Genomic DNA, 23,859 nt, shown 5'->3' with positions numbered 1-23,859 from the left:
TTGAAATGGTTTGACCATCCAGATCTGTTTACACTTGATTGATATCCAGATACCATGGGTCTCTGACTACCTCCGGGGGTGGTCAGGAAGATCTGATCACAATGCGTCTTTCAATCGTCTACACCTGTCTAAAAATGTGGGCACAATCAGAATGTGGACCCGGATCACGACAAAAGACTCATGTTAGAATGAGGTATAAACGGGGCTTTGGCGGAGTCATATTGGTGATGGAGAACGTTGACCTTTGCAAGGAAATTTTATTAACTCATGCAGGAAGAAGTAGACCTAATATCCACTCTCAAAGCGTTCTATAATTGTTGTTCAAAGATGAATGAATCCTATCCTCATAAAATGTGTTTTGCCAGCGCTGCCAATTATTTTAGGTGGCCCATCAAGTGCAGTTATGGACCCACATACTAAACAATAGTTATCTTGCTTTTAGGCCTATTGTACTTGTTTTTATTTGTATTCACAGTCACTCACTCTCAATTTACTCAAACCTAATGTAAAATGCAGCCTATCAAATTCCCTATACAGTTCTAGGGCTATGAGGCAGTCAGACAGGACATCACACATTCTTGTCCTCACACACATAAAGAGAAGAGACACTTGTCGTAGATTCTAAAACAAGTCTTTATTGGTCAATGTACAGAAAGTGCTGCCATTACCACCAAAGAGAAAGAAACCCCAAACATTTACAAAACAAAACAAAAATAATCATATATAAAATAACTGTCTTGAACTGTTTTTAAAGGGTTTATATGCAAAACAGTTGATTTGTACTCCTCTATGACACACATGGTGAGAATTTCAATTGCCTACTTCTCACGTCCTCGCTAGTCACCTCCTCAAAACCCATTGGAGGAGAAGGTCAGAGGGGCAGGACCTCTGGCTTTCTCATCCAATGGGTTTTAAGAAGGAGGCGAGGACAGAGGATGTGAGGAGTGTGCAATTGAGATTATCCCATGGTATAAAGATGGGGTGAAACAAGGCAATGGTAGACGCGTCTCACAATGATAACATTACAACCACAGGCATTAAGGCTGACAGGGGGAAGAGTTCTAACCACTGCTACAGACATAAACATGTAACGGATGCAGTGTTTAGAGTGGCATTCTGGGAAATACAAGGGGTCAGAAACAAGGAGTTGGCTAGATTCAGCTAGAGCAGACATGTTATAGGCGACCAGAGAAGGAGCGAGAGGATCAATAGTTTCAGTTTTTTTACAGTGGGATTTCTGACAGAGGTGGCCTGTCATAGAAAAACATAAGGGGTGTATCTCAATACTTAGTCTCTTTGACTCCTTTCCTTAATCTGTCTGGACATGAAATGGGCAGGTGGAAGCAGAATTCTGGTAGGCAATGGCACCCACCAGTTTGCTTTCACCTTAGCTGTGTTTTTGATGGCAGGTGAAGGAAAGAAAACAAGGAGAGGAAGCCACTTTAACCCATTGAGATGTGACCAAAGAGAATGGGCGTGTTTGAGTGGTAAGGCTAAAGCAACCGACTGTAGACTAAAGTCGAGGACTGAAGTCGTGGGAGGAGAAACTGCGACAGCCGAAAGTCGGACACTAATGTAGTTTTCAAACAGCAAAGCTCAGATTAACATGACAGTGATGCCATTGTTAATAAAAGTTTTTCTTCATAATGTCAAAATAAACATCTCCAACCCCCATATCACTCAAACTGAAATCATATGTGTGTACATTGTAGGCTACAATCAATTAGTGAGAGAGAGCCTAAAATATCGCACTCATTTGTATATATCTTGTTTGAGTGACTTTCTCGTGGGTTAAACAAAAACACCCTAATGATTGGTTGACAATAGAGCCTCCCACAATGCAGGCGACGGCTGCAGGATGAAGTTGGTGAAGAGCAACTGCAGAAACTTGCAGTCGACTGCAGTCTAAACTTCATTACCTTTTGATCACATGATTTTTGTAAAGTTAATGCAGGCGAAGTGTAGGCGCAAGTCTGACCATTTTTATTCTCATAATGCAACACACTTTGAAAGGCGGTGACCAACGCACCGACTTGACAAAAGTGATCCGCTCGAACGCGCCCAATGTGACAAGTTGTCTCTGTGCCCAGGCTGAAAATGTTAACCTGTCAAGCCAATAATATAAATTTTGACTGATGTTCCCCTCTGGTGGTGACTAAAGGGAGTTTACCCCAACATTTGTTTGTCAGACGCTTACATGTGCATATTGCGTGATTTAAACAACATATGGCATGGATTTGAGATCATTTTTCATGTATGAAAGTCTGATTATTGGGTGAACTATCCCTTTAAGTGTCTACTCTCATACCCTCATCTCAGCCTCAGAAGTAGGTTGACACACGCAGGGACACAAGTCAACAGCAAACACAGAGATAGAAATGACCATGAGCGCTAAAGTCACCCTCAAGCACTAATCTAGGGTCAGTTGTCCATTTTCCCTCCAAATGTTTAAAGTTAGGATTGATGGAAGGTCATTTGATTCTAAATATGTGGTCAGGGGGCAACTTGACTACTCAAAATGACCCTGATGCAAGCAAATTTGGACATACAGTTTGAGGAAAGGTAGGTGGTAGACAAGGTGAATTATAGTTCAGCTATGCTACCTGCTATATACACGTCACGAGGGATTTATAAAAACATACAGGAACTTTTCTCTCTTTTTCATATGTTCAAGAAAAAGACCCAGGCAGACAGAAAAAAAGGAGAATCTATCAAAATGTTCAAAATTTGTTTTGTAAATACATCCTCTCTTATACCTCTGTTAATGACAATTTGTTAGTCTGTCTTTCAGAAGACGTAAAATAAAAATTTCCAAGATTTAAAATGAATAAAATATAATCTCATAATCTAATGCAAAAAAAATACTTTAAAGTACAGTATTAAATTGCAAAAAAATGTATTAATGCTAAAGAGTGGACATACAATTTACAATGAACAATTTTCCAAGATCTTTTTGTATTAGTAACTGAGCAATTGAGATAGATAACGGGGAAAATGTGGTCCAATCTTTTGTGTCCAAACCCAGAAATAATTCAACACAGATGAACAAGCCATTGGATATAAGGTGGAAATGTGCTTGTGCAAATTTTCAATTGGCCCTATTGTGTTGTCAACGGCAGTCTTAAATAGGATTGAGTAGTTACACCAAAATGGGAGAAATCAGCTCCACTGGCAAGAGAAGTGGACAATTGCTTATGGCTAGTCAACCTTTTTTGTTGTAATGCCTTAGTTTGACCAGAAGAGAGCAACATTTCATAAAAAAATGTGCCGTTTTCACAAATGATTGTGACTGCAGATTCTGTATAATATGTAGGTGTGTGTTCATGTGTGACAGATCAATACGTTATCGAGGAGCTATCCCATTCCAGCTTGCTCTTCTGCTTTCCCTCCTTCACTTCCCTCTCATCCTCCTCCTCTTCCTCCTCTGTTTCATCACTGTCGCCTGACTCTGCACTCATGTCGGCTGCCTGCTCATCGTCCTCTTCTTCTTCATCATCATCTTCCTCTTCGTCTCTTACCACCTCCTCCACCGCCTGAGGCCCTCCGATGTGCAGGACAGGATAAAGTGAAACACTGAATTACTGTAGAAGAAACTTCAAAGCTATTGATCAGAAAACATCCCTGTAGGTGATGCCTGGCCTTGCTACAAAACCCAAAACCTAAATCTAATACCCAAACAGAGTCAATGTAATGCATGTAATAAAACCTCAACCACAAATCAACTCCTAGCCATTCAACTACACCTAGACATATTCAATCATTTCAAGTGCCATCGAGTTGATATAGTTTGCAGTGCCTTCTTTGGGACATTCTTTGTATAATGTTCTCTCACCTCCATAGGGTTGACTGTGATGGTGAGGGTGGAGTCGTCCCAGTCCGTCTTTGGGTCCTTGGCCCCGTCCTCCTCCCTCTTGGAGCCGTCCTGGTGGGTACTGTGGAGCCTGTAGATTCCCAGCACCACTATGACCACCAGGGCGGCGATACAGATCACTATCACCACCGTGGCAGCTGGAGGGGTGCCTGTGGGGGAGAAATGTTTAAATTCACCTGAATTACAAGAAATGTGCTGTGTCCTCCCTACCTTTGGGAGATCACTCAGTCGTGTGTGTGTGTGTGTGTGTGTGTGTGTGTGTGTGTGTGTGTGTGTGTGTGTGTGTGTGTGTGTGTGTGTGTGTGTGTGTGTGTGTGTGTGTGTGTGATCTGAAGGCGTGGCCCGGGGTTCCCCAACTGGCGGGCCGCAGGCCAAATTAGACCCATGGGTGATTTGATTTGCCCCCACCCAACTTTTCAAAGAAAAGTTCTTTTAATTTGAGAAATCTGTTCCACAGTATTCCCATGCATCTGTTTGCGCTTCTTGCAGTCAATTTGCAGCCTAAAAATGATTTATAATTATGTTCCGGCCCCCTGACCATCCGCTCAAGAAAGGATCCCTGGCGTAGCCTAATCTGGATCCCGCTCCACTTCAACAACACACTCTCAAGCCTCTGATAGTAGCAGGGACATGTGCTCACCGTGTGTGTGGGTGCGTGTGTACATTTGTGTGTCTATGTGGGTGAACACTTCTGGTTGCCTTACCTGAGATGTGGGAATTGAGAGTGTGCACAATCAGTGGATGATGCACAGGCCGCATGTACTGGGATTGGACAGCCATGTGATTGACATGCTCTACTGGTGCTGAATTGTGGAGGACACTAATCTGAGGGCGGAACAAAGTACATATATCAGTCATTATAGAGATGGCAATGATGTAGAGAAAGATAGATCGATGAGATAAAGGGTAAATGGGTCTGGATGAAGAGTGAAGGTGCAGAAATGAGAAGAGAGACTGAGTGGTGAAAGGTGAGAGAAACAGAGAGAGGGGTGTAGAAAGAGGCAGGAAGACAGAGGAGTGGCAGTGGTGGAGATGGGAGAATAGAGAGTGTGAGTGGGAAAGGGGTGAAATAGAAAAGGAAAGATGGATAAAGCTTCTTTCCTGACCTCCAGATTGAACTCGTTGCTGGTGTAGCGGCCGTTGAGCTCGGAGCAGGTGAGCCTGAACCTCCTGTTAGTCAGGGTCTCCGGGCGCCAGTTCCTATAGCGCACCTGCCTGAGGGCCTCCTCATAGTGGGCCATGGAGTCCACACCTGGGGAAAATGCATTATTACCAAAGGTGTCCCTGGTGTTCCCAGCCATATATAGATGGTGTCCCTCAGGGCTCAACGCTGGGCCCAGCTCTAATAACTTCAAGAGCTTCTCGTACCATTACCAAGCAGGTGACACACGATAAGGAATTTATGTTCAGGTATGAAAAGTGTGATTTGAATAATGCTTCATAAATTGAAGTGCATACCATATATGGAGATGCCTGAGGTGGAGTTTGTGGCGTCCAGGTGTTTCCCTATTAGGGAGCTGTGGTGAATCTCCAGACTCTCATGCTCTGGATTGAGCTCCTCTCCGATCACCAGGACATCACAGTAATCCAGGTTGTGCATAACCTCCAGAACACCAGGCCTGTGGACTGTACCTACACACACACACACACACACACACACACACACACACACACACACACACACACACACACACACATGAATGCTCACACACACACTTTTTCAACGCCGCGCTATATCAACACGTATCCATGGTAACCACCCCACCCACCTGCGCTGAACGGCACACCGTCACTCTTGGTTACAGTGCTGGTGATGCGCAGCTCCTTGAACGGTGCCACGCCCGTGGCTCCACGCAGGTCGGCGGAAGGCTTGACGAGTCGATCTGAACCAGCGATGGTGATCCGTGGCTCGCTGGGTGGCAGGACTATTACTACTGCCTTTATGTCTGGGATGGAGATGCATGTGTCCTCCCCGAAACACCTGAGCACCCAAAAACAACAGGAGAGAGGGAGGGTGGAGAAGAAGGGATAAGGAGAAGAACATGGAGATCGACAGAGAACGCAGATAATGTAGAAAGAGCACTTTCTTCTCTTCATAATTGTTCTGGCCAGGGCAGTTTTTGTAAATAATTGGCCTACAGATAAGGAGTAACCGGGTAAGAAAGACTAGGGGAACATCACTGCCATCTGATACTAATCATATTGGAATTGAAAATGGCATAAATTGCATTGTGTGTCACTATTAATTACTGACTACATACTCTTTATGGTCCTAGCAATGAATGACTGGGCACTTTTCATTTTCATTTCAGAGATGAGAGACACATAATGTAGGGACAGATTGTGACGGAGGCAACTGTGAAAGTGGACTTCCAATGTTTGTCCAATTGTGATCGCAAGTTGTCTCTGTTGGCGTAGAACGCTGCAGCTTTTCAGATTTTTTGGGGGAGTGGTGCTATTTTCAGACAGATGGCCCCAAGTTGGCCATTTCCGATAACACACACGCACACGTACACAAACGTAGGCACGCTTGGACATGCACCCACCAACGGAGGCACACTCTCTCTCTGTTTATCCTATAAATGGCCTAATATAATGTAAACACACACTAATTATCACATTTTCTCATCAACACAATTTAACACCTTCTAAGCCCACGGTTGACATGAAGCGTAACCCCAAACAAAGAAAATTTAAGGAGTTATTACTTTTTTAATTCAGTGAATGTAGTAAAATAACTTTCAATCTACTAGTTCTATTCAGACCCTTTGCCATGAGACTCAAAATTTAGCTCAGGTGCATCCTGTTTCCATTGATCATCCTTGAGATGTTTATACAACTTGATTGGAGTCCACCTGTGGTAAATTAAATTGATTGGACATGATTTGGAAAGGCACACACCGGTCTATATAAGGTCCCACAGTTGACAATGATGTCAGAGCTAAAAACCAAGCCATGAGTTCGAAAGATTTGTCTGTAGAGCTCTGAGACAGGATTGTGTCGAGGCACAGATCTGGAGAACGGTACCAAAAAATGACTGCAGCATTGAAGGTCCCCAAGAACACAGTGGCATCCATCATTCTTAAATGGGAGATTTTAGGTAACACCAAGACTCTTCCTAGAGTTGGCCACCCGGCCAAACTGAGCAATTGGGGAAGAAGAGCCTTGGTCAAGCAGGTGACCAAGAACCCGATGGTCACTCTGACAGAGCTCCAGAGTTCCTCTGTGGAGATGGGAGAACCAGACTCTCAGACCATGAGAAACAAGTTTCTCTGGTGTGATGAAACCAAGATTTTACTCGTTGGCCTGAATGCCAAGCATCAGGTCTGGAGGAAATCTGGCAGCATCCATACAGTGAAGCATGGTGGTGGCAGCATCATGCTGTGGGGATGTTTTTCAGCAGCAGGGACTGGGAGACCAGTCAATATCGAGGGAAAGATGAACGGAGCAAAGTACAGAGAGATCCTTGATGAAAACCTGCTCCAGAGCACTCAGACTGGGGTGAAGGTTCACCTTCCAACAGGACAACAATCTTAAACACACAGCCAACACAACGTAGGAGTGGCTTCGGGACATGTCTCATGTCTCTGAATGTCCTTGAGCGGCCCAGCCAGAGCCCGGACTTGAACCTGTTCAAACAACACTGGAGAGACCAGAAAATAGCTGTGCAGCGATGCTCCCCTTCAAACCTGACAGAGCTTGAGAGGATCTGCAGAGAATGGGAGAAACTCCCCAAATACAATTGTGCCAAGCTTGTAGCGTCATACCCAAGAGGACTCAAGTCTGTAATCGCTGCTAAAGGGGCTTCAACAAAGCACAGCGTAAAGAGTCTGAATACTTATGTAAATGTGATTATTAAAAAATAATAATAATACGTTTGCAAAAATGTCAAAAATCCTGTTTTACTTTGTCATTATGTGTAGATTGAAGAAAAAAAAAAACAATTTAATCAATTTTAGAATTAGGCTGTAATTGAACAAAATGTGGAAAAAGTCAAGGGGTCTGAATACTATCCGAATGCACTGCACAAACAATATAAACGCAACATTTAAAGTCTTGGTCCCATGTTTCATGAGCTGAAATTAAAGATCACAGAAAGTTTTTATATGCACAAAAACCTAATTTCTCTCAAACTTTGGGTAAAATTGTTTTTACATCCCTGTTAGTGAGCATTTCTCCTTTTTCAAGATAATCCATCCACCTGATAGGTTTGGCATATCAAGAAGCTGATTAAACAGCATGATCATTACACAGGTGCACCTTGTGCTGGGGATAATAAAAGGCCACTCTAAAATGTGCAGTTTTGTCACACAACACAATGCCATAGGTGTCTTAAATTGTGCAATTAGCATGCTGACTGCAGGAATGTCCATCAGAGTTGTTGCCAGAGAATTGAATGAACCATAAGAGAATTTGGCAGTACGTCCAACCGGCCTCACAACCACAAAACACGTGTAACCACGCCAGCCCAGGACCTCCACATCCGGGCTTCGTCACCTGCGGGATCGTCTGAGACCAGTCAACCGGACGGCTGATGAAACTGAGGAGTATTTCTGTCTGTAATAAAGGCCTTTTGTGGGGGGAAATGATTCTGATTGGCTGGGCCTGGCTCTCCAGTGGGTGGGTCTGGCTTGCAAGTGCGTGGGGCTGCATGGGGATTTCATGTGAAGTCCATAGATTAGGACCAAATGTATTTATTTAAATCGACTGATTTCCTTATATAAACTCTAACTCAGTAGAATCTTTAAAATCCTTGCATGTTGCATTTATATTTTTGTTCAGTAGATCCTAAGGGCACCTTCTACCCAGAGCAGGGCACCTTCTACCCAGAGCGAGGAGCTGTCCTGCCACCCAGGCAGTCTGGGTAAAACAAGCTGGCCATCATCCAGGTTCATTACACTTTGAGAAGAGCAGAGTGAAGTCTCTCAGGATTAATGCCAACGCCGGCACCTAACGCCTTGAGTAATTACGCTTTTCAATGGTTGGTGAAAAGTGCTCTTCACTCACTTATTAATTCATTTACTTTCCCTCGGTAATTAAGAATGGTCTTTTGTTTATATGATAACTGTCTGCTGCCTCTGGTTTACTAGCGAAAATACATTTGTCACATTCGTGGTCTGTTTAAGCTGCTTTCCCATGGCAATTCCTTGCATTAAGACTAGGCCTAAATGAAGCACGTATTAAGACACGTTCTTCTTAACTACATACCAGACTGGCTTGTAATGGGATGTCTGTATTTGTATGGCTAGGAAGTGTGTGTGTCGTGTGTGATTAGCTGATCTACGTAACTACCAAACAAACCCATAGGGAAGTGTGTGTGCATGCATGCGTACAGTGTGCACCTGCAATCGTGTGTGTGTGTTTCTTTTGATTAGCACAAATGGCTGTAACTCCACAAACAATTACCCCGGAACAACATCAGTATAACTGCTGAACAAAGTTTGTGAGGAGTAGCATGCACCATACTAAACTAAGGCCCTCGCTAAATAAATGCCATCTGACCAGCAAGGGGTTGTGTCCCAAATTACACCACATTCCCTACATAGTGCACTACTTTTGACAAGAGGCTAGAGAATAAGGTGTCGTTTGGGATGCAGTCAGTGATTTTTCCTCTTGTCGTATGGAGCATTAAAGTGCCTGCTGAATAGGACAGGCCATCTCTCTTTATACGAGGCGGTTAGTTAGACTAAACCTATTACAGCTCCTGTGGCAGGAGTCCGCTATCCACCACACAAGTCCAATTTGATTTGGCCGTCCCCCCATACTGCTTAACTGTGAACAGAATACACACACACACACACACACACACACACACACACACACACACACACACACACACACACACACACACACACACACACACACACACACACACACACACACACACACACACACACACACACACACACACACACACACACACACACACACACACCCTTTTCACCTTTTCTCTACATCCTTTCTCATTCTCTCTCTTATTTGGGCCTACCTTTGTTTAGCAGTTAATTTCATTCCCCTATAGCTTCCAATTGGCTCCTTCACCCCCCCCCCCTTCCTCTCCCCTGTAGCTATTCCCCAGGTCGTTGCCATAAAATGAGAATGTGTTCTCAGTCAACTTACCTGGTAAAATAAGGGTAACAAAAATTATATCACACGCTCAACCTTGTTCTTTCTCTTCCACTCTCACTTCCTCTCTTGTATTGGGCCTGTATTTCTTTACCAATACATTTCATTAACTCCTATAAGACTGCTCAATCTCAGCATACCATCTCTTCCTTTACCTTTCTCATTAGGTAATGGCGCAAACACATGAGCTGTTAAAAACACTGTATGATGCTAAGTTTTCCTTTCTAACACAAGTGCCCTCACACCAAAAGGAAGTATTACAATCGAATTCTTTGTTCTTGAAATGGTGACTAGAGGAGAGGGAGAGAAACACAGAGAGAGGGTAACGGGAGAGAGAAGGATATTGAGCATGAGGTAGACAGAAAACGAGCCAGCCAGTCACCCACCCAGTCATTCTTAACAGCACTATATTCCTCTAATGATCAACCTTCCTTCTCGTAGTGCTCTCTACGTGAGGAACCCTGACACAGCAGATTGCCTTTCATGGCCATCATTCATATCCTCATCATCAGCAATTGCCACGTCGGCCCAGGCTACCACAGCTCCAAGTCACCCGGGGCGCCACGGCAACCCGGCTGTCCTCTCAGCCATTAACGAGGGGAGAGATAAAGAGAGGGAAGCGACGCTGATTAGCATATCAGACACGGAGAGAGCACAGGCTTCGACGGGCACACACACAGCCTGGAACACACTGATATCGACGCCACGCCAGACGTACACACACACACTGACCCTGATGACACATACAGAGAAAAAGTAGAGCCTCGGAATGCGCAAACACCATGGACCGTATTACACACACACACACACACACACACACACACACACACACACACACACACACACACACACACACACACACACACACACACACACACACACACACACACACACACACACACACACACACACCTAGATAAGAGCATTTGTTCACCTCTGATGTTTTTGTTTGTGTGAACCATTGATAGTTTTAAGCTACTACATGATGCTGGAATTTCCCCTATACCCAACCTAGCCAGTGAATGAAAGTTTACAATGTAGGTGCACAGGTCGAGAGAGAAATTTGAGTCATCAAGGTGACAGACAGTGACACATTCAATACCGCCTTGCACACTCTTGCCTGCATCTAGCTGATCTAGGGTGTAATCATTAGTCCAGTGAAAACAGTTGCAAACAATAGTTTCTATTGGACTAATTCATGTATGTTTATCCCCAATTAGTTCCGTTTGCTTCAAGTTTACTTTAAGAAACGTTTTAACAGAATCGGCAGAATGAATACACCCCTAATCACCCCAAACACAGTTCACTTTCATAGCAGCCATATACAAACAGCATGATCTCTTTGCTCTTTGTAGAATTTCTTCTCACATCTACGCACTATTCTGTGACCAGGCGAAAAAACCTTTCCAAGCCAAACCTTCATACCATAACCGCTAACTGCTAACTAACCGCTAACTAACCGCTAACTAACCGCTAACTACACACAGCCTACATCGTTGCCACCATAATAGCTAACGTCATAGTCAACATAGCAACTAAAACTAATGCGTTAGTAAACACGCTACAATCATGCAGTACAATGTACAGCAAGCAGTTAAGCAGTTACACCGTCAGGCCCCCGGTGGCAATAAATTAATAAAACCAAAAGCTTACCTTGACTTGGAAGATGTCCAGTGTTGGATAGCCATAGCCATAGCCAGCTATCTAACATAGCATCCCTCTCTGTTTGAGCCGGGTGTTTGAGTAAGCTAAACTAGATGCAATATTTAACTTTTTGGGCGACCTGACCAAGCTCACATAGAAGTATGTGTTATAGATCTGTCATTATCATTGAAAGCAAGTTTAGGTAGTGTTAGATCTGTTCTATGTGCGCTATTTCTATGCTTCTCGTTCTTACGTTTCGTTTTTGCGTCTTTTACTTTCGGTTTTGTACACCAGCTCCAAACAGTTGACAACACAATATTTTTGGTTATGGAAAATATATTTCACAGCAGTTTAGATGGTACAATGATTCTCCACACTATACTTGCTTGTTTTGTCACAAACTGAAATGTTTTATATAATGCACCTTCAAGTGAAAGCGAAAAAAATATATAGCTAGCTCTCTCTCTCTCCCTCTCTTGCTTCTCCTTAATTTTTGAAGAAATTAAATTCAAGTTCAAATCTATTCACCTACTGTATTGTCAACTAATCACCACATTTTATGCACTGCAGTGCTAGATAGCTGTAGCTTATGCTTTCAGTACTAGATTCATTCTCTTGTCCTTTAATTGGGTGGACACCATGTCAGTTCATGCTGCAAGAGCTCTGACAGCCCACTTTCTGATTTTCTCAAATTTTGCATATGTTTGATACTGAATGTTATCCGATCTTTAGCCAAAACCTAATATTAGATAAAGGGAACCTGAGTTTACAAAGAACACAAAAAATCTATACTTATTTCATTTATTTAATTACCAAAATTAACAATTCCTCTGTGTGAAAAAGTAACTGCCCCCTTATACTCAATTACTGGTTGTGCCGCCTTAAAAAATGATAACTTTTTGAATGTTCCACCATTTAAAAAAAAAATGAAATTCACTGAGGAGGATGGTCCTCCCCTTCCTCCTCTAAGGAGCCTTTACACAAATGATACTTGCATGTGTCTCCGTGACCTTGCGGTCCTATATTTCAAAGGGGTTTAAATGTATGGTTGGGTGCAATAAATGTTTCTGTAGCCTAGACCGAGAGAGACAGAGAGAGAGAGAGGTTGAAGAGTGTGAACATGTGTGTGTGTGTGTGTGAGACAGATTAAGTGTGTGCGCGTGCGTGCGCCCGCATACACATTGTTGGATTCCATACTCACTGTACGGTGGTGGTGATGTGTAGCCGTCTGAGGCCTGCTGTGGGGAACTGGCGTGAGTTGATGTAGGAGACCTTGCCCATGGCTGTGTTAACACTCTCCAGGTCCTCTCCCTCAATCACCAGCACCGACTGGGCCGGGTTAAAGTGAAACTGCACACACAGAAGAACACATGAATCAACTGATACAAGAGGGTAAGTGTCTGAGTGTTTCAAACACACAATACGTGACCAAATATGTGGACACCTGCTCGTCGAACATTTCAATCCAAAATCATGGGCATTAATATGAAGTTGGTCCCCCCTTTGCTGCTATAACAGCCTGCACTGTTCCGGGAAAGCTTTCCACTAGATGTTGGAATATTGCTGCGGGGACTTGCTTCCATTCAGCCACAAGAGCATTAGTCATGTCGGGCACTGATGTTGGGCGATTAGGCCTGGTTCACAGTCGGCGTTCCAATTCATCCCAAAGGTGTTCGATGGGGTTGAGGTCATGGTTCTGTGCAGGCCAGTCAAGTTCTTCCATACCGATCTTGACAAACCATTTCTGTATGGACCTCGCTTCGTGCTCGGGGGCATTGTCATGCTGAAACAGGAAAGGGCCTTCCCCAAACTGTTGCCACAAAGTTGAAAGCACAGAATCAGCTAAAATGTCATTGTATGCTGTAGTGTTAAGATTTCGCTTCACTGGAACTAAGGGGCCTAGACCGAAGCATGAAAAACAGCTCCAGACCATAATTCCTCCTCCACCAAACTTTACACTTCGCAATATGCATTCAGACAGGTAGCGTTCTCCTGGCATCTGCCAAACCCAGATTTGTCCGTTGGACTGCCAGATGGTGAAGTGTGATTCATCACTCCAGAGAACGAATTTCACTGCTCCAGAGTCCAATGGTGCCGAGCTTTACCCCCCTCCAGCCCACGCTTGGCATTGCGCATGGTGATCTTAGGCTTGTGTGCAGCTGCTCGGCCATGGAAACCCATTTCATGAAGCTCCAGACGAACAGTTATTGTCCTGTTGTTGCTTCCATAGGCAGTTTGGAACTCTTTAGTGAATGTTGCAACGTGCTATGCACTTCAGCCCTCGGCGGTCCTGTCTGTGAGCTCGTGTGGCCTACTGCTTCGAGGCTGAGCTGGTGTTGCTCCTAGGGCTGTTACAGTGACCGTATTATTATCACACCGGCGGTCATGACGGCAGTCAAATTCCACGTGACCACTTAGTCACGGTAACCAAGCTCTGATGCTGCTGATTGTCGTTAGTAGCCTACCGAACGTGCTAACTGCCTGGTACTCAGCACTCTTGTCCCTCTAATCACTCTGACGTCAATGAAAATTTAATCGAAAATCTAATCAAACACTTCATGAGGGCCCATTGTCGTGGAAATTCAGTACTGAGAGAGACTTGGTAATTTCTTCAATCAATCATCTTCATTTAATATTGATTAATTATCGCAATAATGAAACCGTCAGCCCAACAGTCTTGTTCTGACTGTTAGGCTGAGAGCCTACCCTTTACAGACAATTCACAGTTTATATAGCTGATACCAAGATTGCTTAGTCAGTCATTTCTAATCTTCCCATAAGCCACCTTGGTTATCTACACAGCATGGTGTTTTACTTAGTATCCCAGATACCAGGAAGATGAGACAATGAGGCATTGTTCTACTCCTCTCTATCCCAGTTACAACCACCGCACATCCTGTCACTGGAATGCCAGCTGTAGGTTTTATCACCAGGAAGCTAGAGTGGACGCCATAAAACTCAGAATTAGCAGGACAGAAATATCTCTCTGTTTATGTAAATAATTGTTACATATCCAACAAATAAGGTGAATACATAATTTTTCTGTCACACCATGAGCTCATGTTGTGCAACATTTCTATAGGCTGTCACATTGGCATGAAGGATCGGGAGACAGGCGCAGGAATGTGTAATAGTTTTTTTTATTTTACCCAAATTACGGCGTGCCGTGTAAAGGCACGGGGACGAAGACCAAACAAACACGTAACAAAAACACAGGGTTGAAACCCAAACAAAAGAGCGAGGGGTACCTTGAATAAGTAACACACGCGCACAATGATTAACACACGTGACGAGACCCGTAATCATCTGTGCAATCCACAAGGGCACAAAAGCCCAAAACACACAGCACAGGTACTCACACGCACCAACGGAAATAGTAACAATAATCGACAGCACCATGGAGAACAAAGGGCACATATATACAAATACAATCAGTGGTAATAGGGACCAGGTGTGCGCAATGAAAGTTCCAGAGGGATCCGTGACATTGGCTATGCAAATGCAGAGAAAACAGAGTTTTGATGGCCTCTAATAAAAACAGGAGGATCCCATCAGCTTTCTATAGGCTAGGCCTACTATATTTATTCATCAACTTTCCTAACATGAACATTTTGTTTCACTTTCAACAGGAGTGTAGCCTACCTGGCTGGCATGAAAATGAACCATGGGAAAAGCATCCTCCATTCGCTATTTAAGTGCATAGATTACATGTTTTTTCCCCCGCATGCCCATGTTCCGAGACAGTCGCATGATAATGGTCAATTTCTAAATCAAAACTAATACCACACATATATTATTGAGTATATGTAAAGACAATATTAAATTAAGAATAGTTTGATGAGTGACAATATTAGCCTATCACTTGTGAATGATTTATTACCACTTGTGAATGTCGCCCAGTTTGAGCATTAAGGTAAGAAACAGCACACACGACTTTTTCAAATCATAGTTGCACACCTCATGTATCCTTCCCAGCCCATAGGCCTATTTGTTTTGATAAGCTTTGTATCACAACTAAAGTGGCCAAATAACTTCTTAAAATGAAGCACATTAATCCGCTTTATAACCGGTGTAGAGCCTAACTGGCACACATAAGCAGCGCATGAAGTTTGGGGAAGATCATTTTCACCATAAAAATGCACCTTTATAAGAGAGCCAAGAGTGTGCAAAGCTGTCATCAAGGCAAAGGGTGGCTACTTTGAAGAATATAAAATATAAAATATATTTGGATTTGTTTAACCCTTTTTTGGTTACTACATGATTCCATATGTGTTATTTCATAGTTTTGATATCTTCCCAATTATTCTACAATGTAGAAAATACTAAAATAAAGAAAAACCCTTGAATGTGTAGGTGTGTCCAAACCTTTGACTGGTACTGTATGGTGTATCTGTGTGTGTTTGCCCCAGTGACTCACCTTGATATCCTTGCCCAGGCTCTCCAGTGAGTTGATGTCCAGTCCTTCCTTACAGGCCTGTAGACAGGAGATGACCTTCTGGGTCTCTATCTTGCCTGGCCGGATGGTCAGACCTGTCAGACTTCCCCGGAAGTACTGGGTGAACCGCGGGGTGGACACCTCACCACCTAGGGAGGACAAGAGGAAGGTTTTTTTGTTCAGTTCAAAGGTGCAATATTGTACAGTCAAGTGGTGGACAATGATTGTCTTCTCCTTAATCTGTTCTGAAAGCACAGTGCAATGAAAGCAATATGGAGCATGCCTCTATTATAATAGTAGGAACATGCTTTGGTAATTCTTAATTTTACAGTATTTTACTTTATTTACTTAGATGAAGCTAGAAATAACACTATAGTAAAAGAGATGAACCGATATAACTTACCTTTCAACAAGACTAAGCTATTTACACAATGGCTAACACAGTTACCTTTGTTTTCGCATCACTTACTAGTAAGCCGAAACATCAAGTAAATACCAACTGAAACAGGATTGTGAAATGAAGACAGTAGCGTGACTATGGAAATGATAACCCGTTTTGTTTATCAGCTTCCATCTGCTCTCCCCACTCTTTTTTAAAAGTGACTTTCAAAACAACAAAATAAAATGTCCAATCTGAGGTAGATTTGAGCTCAGAGCAGAGGGACACTAGGCCTTCAATAAAAAAAACTAGCGTCGTCTTTTTGAGGCAAGTGTGTGTTTTTCTTCTTTGATTCACTGGCAGATGGTGCTGGCAGTTTGCTAGTCGTTAACGGTCCCGAGCCGTGTCTCTTGCTGACATACTCAAGTGTTCTCGCCGCCGCCTGCACCAGCATGATTTTTTTGTTATTTTATATTTTCCCAGACAGATGTTATCAATTAAGTGTTGTGGCACCGAAGCCCAGAGCGAGAGAGTGTGTTTTCAGGCTTATTTCGGTCTCGTCCCCCCAAAGAGGAGAATTTGAACAAGAAGACATTTAGCGTTTAGGCTTCAGTGCTAACATATGCTATTTTTACACACCTGGCTGCATAATATTTACACCTACAGTAAGAAAGATAGCAATTAAGTTCAAATGGATTGTTTGAACAAGTTGTATTAGGAAATTAGAGAAGGTTCAGGATTTTGTTTATGGTTAAGAGGCTCCTATCGCAGTAGGCCTGAGGCCAGCCAGAGTCGGTCTGCCCTAAACTTCCCCAGTAGTGACATTACACAGAAAAACTGCTTGTCTACTCTGCTCTGAACGGTGCTCTTCTTATGGAATCTCAATAAATGGTTTCCTCATGAAAATGGACAAAACAAACCATATTCTGTTGTTCTCGTCACAAGTCACACGTCTTGTTTTGCTTTGGACGAGCTAAGGTCAGGTCTGGTGCCTTTCATTCCTTGTGTCTCTTCATTACGTTGTTGATTGCGTGCAGGGTGGTTGGGAGGGGGGGGGGGGAATGAGAGAAAGGCAATCCTGTTCACTAATGGTCTGCAAAGTTATCAGTTGCAGCTTAGTGAAGCTTAGAGCAGCTTCATTGGGATGTAATAGCCAGAGAACTTGTACTCCATTCAGGCTGGCTTAATCCCTTCTTCAGGGCTTTCTCACACAATCACAGATTCATGGAAAGAGAGAGGGACAAGAGAAAAAAAGAGAACTGCAACCAGGAGCCGGATGAAAATAAATTAAAATGACACCGAAATGCAGTTGACGTTGGACCTCGAGTGTGGCTCATGCGATTCAGCTGTATCCATCTGTCCCCCAGCTAACACATTTATATAATTATTATTTTGATCATAAAAGCGATGTTAAGTAGTGCTTCTTCATTCAAATGGATTCATTAGTCCCCTCTTTTCAAGCGGCTGGAATTGACAGCCTGTGTTTCCTGTTTGATGTCTCCAAGCTTGAGCCTCTTGAGCCTCTCTCTCTCTCTCTCTCTTTCTCGCTCTGTATCTCTCTCTCTCTCTTTATCTCTCTCTCTCTCTCTCTCTCTCTCTCTCTCTCTCTCTCTCTCTGTCTGTGCTCCTGCTACAAGCATTCTTAGTCTTAAGTTTGGGAGTGTTTAATCACTGTCCTGGACTGGATAAGGGAAACTGACTCATCCCTATGGTAACAGGCAAGGCATTCTGAAACATAAAATACTACGTGACTACCTAAAGTCCGAGTCAATTGAAACCAATAAGCAGTTGTTTCTGGGATACGGAAAACCACATGATTTATTCTTGTGCTGTGAGGAAACATGTCTAAATCAAAGGAAAATGATGTGACTTCTCCCCCCTGTTCCTTCCCTCCCCTTATTTTACAGTAAAAAATACAGAAATTCTATAGGTACGCTGTGCATTTTAGGACAGCCTCAGAGTCACAAAGAGTGGGTATGGACACCGGACCCTATACAGGAGTCTATAATGACCTTGCCAGCAGGCACCCACAGTCAGCTGGGTGTCAATTGATGAGGGATGGATGGGCCAATCGTCGGTCACCAGGTAGGGTTCGTAGGTTACGCCATCTACGAAGAGCATCACGGCAGGGAACTCCACGTTGATCACGTAGTAGTGCCACTCCTTATCACAGATCTGTAAGACATAGGGACATGCTGTTAGCATTGAGTTAAACCAATGAGCTGTGTAGCTCTGGGTTTGTTGAGAAGTTAATTAAGCACAGTATTTGTGTTTATTATGGATCCCCATTAGCTGCAGCCAACGCAGCAGCTACTCTTCCTGGGGTCCAGCAAAGTTAAGGCAGTTATACAATTAAAAAAAACATTACAATACATTCACAACAGATTTCACAACACATTAAGTGTGTGCTCTCAGGCCACTACTCTACTACCACATATCTACAACACAAAATCCATGTGTACGTGTGTGTATAGTGCATATAGTATGTGTGTGTGTGTGTGTGTGTGTCTCTTCACAGTCCCCGCTGTTCCATAAGGTGTATTTCTATCTGTTAAAAAAAATAATCAAATGTATGGCTTGCATGAGCCGCCGTGCTGCCCTGCTGTGCAATTTTCCTAACTCCGACTGAACAGTAGTCCAGGTGCGTCAATACTAGGGCCTGATGGACCTGCCTTGTTGATAGTGCTGTTATGAAGGCAGAGCAGGCCTGTATTCTTTACAGACTTCTCCCCATTAGCTAATGTTGTATCAATATGTTTTGCCGATGACAGTTTACAATCCAGGGTTACGCCAAAATGTCTAAAAACCTGTTTTCGCTTTGTCATAATGGGGTATTATGTGTAGATTGATGAGGGGAAAAAATGATTTGATCAATTTTAGAATAAGGCTGTAACCGTAACAAAATGTGGAAAAGTCAAGGGGTCTGAATACTTTCTGAATGCACTGTATACTTGGATGTCTAGTGTCAGCATTTGTTGCTGGAAAGTTTGCTAATGTTGCCACAATCTTGCCACAGTGAATGACGGAGCTGACTTTTCTAAAGTTAGTGACTGGGATAAGGAATTTCATAAATGTGTCAAGTGCAGCGTCTGGTTGCTCTTCGTTACACACCACAGACCAGAAAATATTCTTTACATCAACAACATAGGAATCACTACAAAACGTATTGTAAGACCTCTTATTCCCTATTTTAGGCCCAGCCTCTGGAACTTTGGTTTTCCTAGAAATGGCTACTGTATTGTGATCGCTACATTTCTGCAACATTAGTAAAACTGTGATCAATACATGTTGATGATTTCATTCCTGTGCTGTTTGTAACTACCTTGGTAGGTTGACTGATAACCTGAACCAGGTTGCAGGCACTAGTTACAGTTGTAAGCTTTCTCTTGAGTGGGCAGACTCATGAAAACCAGTCAATATTTAAATCACCCAGAAAATATACCTCTCTGTTGATATCGCATACATTATCAAGCATTTCACACATGTTATCCAGAAACCGACTGTCAGCACTTGGTGGTCTATTGCAGCTTCCCACAAGAATGGGCTTTAGGTGAGGCAGCTGAACCTGTAGCCATATTACTTCAACAGTATTTAACATGAGATCCTCTCTAAGCTCAACAGGAAGGTGGTTCTGAATATAAACGGCAACACCTCCACCTTTGTCATTTCTGTCTTTTCTGTAGATGTTATAACCATTTATTGCTACCACTGTATTATCAAAGGTATTATCTAAGTGAGTTTATCTACGTGAATGTCATCTGTTACTAGCAAATGATTGAATTCATGAACCTTGTTTCTTAAGCTACATATGTTAATGTGGGCTGTTTTTAGCACTTTTCTGTGATGCTTGATTGTTTTCATTGGTTTACTGGGAAGCTTAGCAGAAGTAGACATGCTCATGTTATTTATGTTAGTGCAGGGTGAGCTGTACACAGTGGACTTCCTACTAGGGCACACCGCCTCAGTGCTAACAGTATAACTCTGGTCCATAGGCACATGATTACTGCATACAATAGCTGTGGGATCAGCAGAGGCATCCAGGGCAGGAAGAGGGACATACATTAGGTTACTAACATTGTGTCTTCCAACGCCCCTGGTGTAATGTACATATGCTGAGGCATTATGACAACTCAGCGACACAATGGTAGGGATTAACTAAGCTGGGCTTGGGTCGTTGATAAGTCATTGTCTCAACGCAGCCGTATAATGCTGTGAAAGGATCCAGGAACACAATTGATTTGGGTGGATGTTTTACTAGAAGTAGCTGTAACAGGGTGAAAATTACCCAGATACTGGGAAGCCATTTTAAAGGGGAACATCACCCACTGATTTGGCCCGATTTTTTGGGCTTGTGTGAATGATAATCACATTCACACACGTATACTTCATTGGATTCAATAATATATAATACTGTAACAAACCAGCCAATAGACATGGTGCAAGCGCTTCAAAGTTGGTCACATCTATGGGGACTGTGGTTAGTGCACTTGCCTTGGGAACTGATGTTTGTGAGTCCTTAGTTTAGCCCCACAAATTCATTGCAATATCATAATAATGCACCTGGGTTTCACACTTTACTATCTTTCATATCACTGTGGACAATATTTCATGAATTAACTACTTGCGGTTATCATGAAGCCCAAATCCAATAACGCTTGTTTGGCAGTCTCCCTCCCACGCTCGGTAATGAAAAACACATTAAACTTAATTCAGATTCATCCCGCTCCCCTCTTGATCATTTGTTGTCTGTTTCAGGGTAATTAATTAAGTATAACCTTAATGAGTCGCTCATTAAGGGAACATGGATTTACGAGCGTCGAGTCAGGGGACCGTCACAAAACTTTTTCATCAAGCCTAAAACACTCGCTCACCTTTGGTGGTTCAGTCTCCCCAGGAGCAGAATCAAAGCTTGTCAAATCCAGCCCAGCAGTCCGTCAAGCGCCAGCCAATCGAAAGAAAATTGACCCAGCTCAGCTCTTATAATAGTGTTCTGTTCCCCCCCTGGTGAGTATCTAGTGCTGAGACAGTTCCAGGGAGAAGTTGGCCTAGATCGCTGATCTTGGATCAGCTTTCAACTCCCCAACTGGGAGATGTAACTGTCAGGGGGTACATCGCAAAACTGACCTTGGATTAGAGGTTAAAGGGAGATTGAGTTACATGGCTGAGCTCTATTGTGGAGGGAGATAACTGTCAAATAGCAGTACTATATGATTGGAAATGTCTAGTAGTTCACACTGCTCTGGATAGAAGCCCCCAAGCACAAAGCTAGGATCAACCCATTATCATTAGGAAGTACAACACAGACATTGCCTTAGATCAGAAGTTGAGGGGTAACTTCATTCTATTATATGAACTATACGGAGGGAGATTGCTGTCAAACAGTCTAACAGTGTGTTTGTAGATGTCTCCCTAGTGCTCTGAGGGGTTTATCATTCAAGTAATGCACTCTCATGCTGCTACTGATTACCAGTGAGCCATGAACAACCTCTCCCCTCAGTGCACAATGCAGGCAGGAATGGCTAACTCCTTCCCTGATGCCTCGCACACTCAGGAAGCCTTTCATGCTCACAAACTTGAGGCATAATTTTAAATGTTTTTTTGTATTTTTTAAATCAGGGTGAGTAATACCGTATGAGGTTCCTCGCTGTCGTTAAACAATGATACATAATCCACGTGGCCATAATTGTGCTCGTATGCCTACATACAGATGTCGGACCTTAACTTGATCACTCTTTAATCGCAGATAGTTTTCCTGCTGCATCAGGAAATTCGAATGAGCTTCGTGATTTAGATAAATTCTCTGAAAATGAGCAGTTATTTTTCTCTCCATGTGGGGGCAGTCGAGTCATTGGGATCAGGCATGCTATCAAAATAATTTTCTCTCTCGCTTGCTCAAACGCTAGGCCTAGGTCCTATTACTGCAACATTCAAATGTACAAAAATCTATCTGTATTGCAGCCATACACAACAACACCTAAACTATAGCCTACTGTGGCCTATGAACATTAATTGCCTATAATAATCAGATGTAAAGACAAGATGAAAAGGACAATAGCGAGGTAGAAAACTACGCAAAAAACACTGCCCATGATTTTTTTGATCTACAGTATAAACTACACTGCTCAAAAAAATAAAGGGAACACTTAAACAACACAATGTAACTCCAAGTCAATCACACTTCTGTGAAATCAAACTGTCCACTTAGGAAGCAACACTGATTGACAATAAATTTCACATGCTGTTGTGCAAATGGAATAGACAAAAGGTGGAAATTATAGGCAATTAGTAAGACACCCCCAATAAAGGAGTGATTCTGCAGGTGGTGACCACAGACCACTTCTCAGTTCCTATGCTTCCTGGCTGATGTTTTGGTCACTTTTGAATGCTGGCGGTGCTCTCACTCTAGTGGTAGCATGAGACGGAGTCTACAACCCACACAAGTGGCTCAGGTAGTGCAGCTCATCCAGGATGGCACATCAATGCGAGCTGTGGCAAGAAGGTTTGCTGTGTCTGTCAGCGTAGTGTCCAGAGCATGGAGGCGCTACCAGGAGACAGGCCAGTACATCAGGAGACGTGGAGGAGGCCGTAGGAGGGCAACAACCCAGCAGCAGGACCGCTACCTCCGCCTTTGTGCAAGGAGGAGCACTGCCAGAGCCCTGCAAATTGACCTCCAGCAGGCCACAGATGTGCATGTGTCTGCTCAAATTGTACAACATCTGGATTGTACAACATTTGCATAGTATTCTTGAAAACATTCTTCAAGCTTTGTCAAGTTGGTTGTTGATCATTGCTAGACAGCCAGTCAAAACTGTCACTAGGCCACTCAGGAACATTCAATGTCATCTTGGTAAGCAACTCCAGTGTACACTGAGTGGACAAAACATTAAGAACACCTGCTCGTTCCATGACACAGACTGACCAGGGGAACCCAGGTGAAAGCTATGATCCCTTAATGATGTCCCTTGTTAAATCCACTTCAATCAGAGTAGATGAAGGGGAGGAGACAGGTTAAATAAGGATTTTTAAGTCTTGAGACAATTGAGACGTGTGTCATTCAAAATAAGAACTGTAACGCTGCTGGGTTATTCCTGCTCAACAGTTTCCTGTGTGAATCAAGAATGGTCCATCACCCAAAGGACATCCAGCCAACTTGACACAAATGTGGGAAGCATTGGAGTCAACATGGGCTAGCATCTCTGTGGAACGCTTTTGACACCTTGTAGAGTCCATGCCCCGACGAATTGAGGCTGTTCTGAGCAACTCAATATTAGGAAGGTGTTCTTAATGTTTTGTACACTCAGTGTATATTTGGAAAATTACATAATTGGTCATGCTATCCCGTGTTTACCTGCTTAAAAAAGTATCTTGTTATATGCTATTGTTTTTTCTAACCTGATACAAACT

At 43.1% G+C, this 23,859-nt stretch overlaps 1 protein-coding gene across 1 annotated transcript in view; it reads right to left on the bottom strand.

Annotated features, from left to right (window-relative positions):
- Positions 1 to 615: 615 nt before the first annotated feature.
- The window catches only part of LOC139551013 (calsyntenin-2-like), a 292,767-nt gene continuing 269,523 nt past the window's right edge, over positions 616 to 23,859 (bottom strand). Inside the window, exons 9-17 of the mRNA XM_071362344.1 lie at positions 18,468 to 18,630; positions 16,059 to 16,225; positions 12,843 to 12,991; positions 5,641 to 5,852; positions 5,330 to 5,503; positions 4,978 to 5,123; positions 4,576 to 4,696; positions 3,833 to 4,020; positions 616 to 3,533 (exon numbers count right to left, since the gene is read on the bottom strand). Of these exons, the coding sequence (XP_071218445.1) occupies positions 3,336 to 3,533; positions 3,833 to 4,020; positions 4,576 to 4,696; positions 4,978 to 5,123; positions 5,330 to 5,503; positions 5,641 to 5,852; positions 12,843 to 12,991; positions 16,059 to 16,225; positions 18,468 to 18,630 (1,518 nt within the window). The 3' untranslated portion in view covers positions 616 to 3,335. The remainder of the gene's footprint in view (positions 3,534 to 3,832; positions 4,021 to 4,575; positions 4,697 to 4,977; positions 5,124 to 5,329; positions 5,504 to 5,640; positions 5,853 to 12,842; positions 12,992 to 16,058; positions 16,226 to 18,467; positions 18,631 to 23,859) is intronic.

This window comes from Salvelinus alpinus, chromosome 23 (assembly GCF_045679555.1).
Source record: "Salvelinus alpinus chromosome 23, SLU_Salpinus.1, whole genome shotgun sequence".
Taxonomy (NCBI): Eukaryota; Metazoa; Chordata; class Actinopteri; order Salmoniformes; family Salmonidae; genus Salvelinus; species Salvelinus alpinus.
The sequence above is the reverse complement of the archived record's forward strand: the minus strand, read 5'-3'. Positions and strand labels throughout refer to the sequence as shown.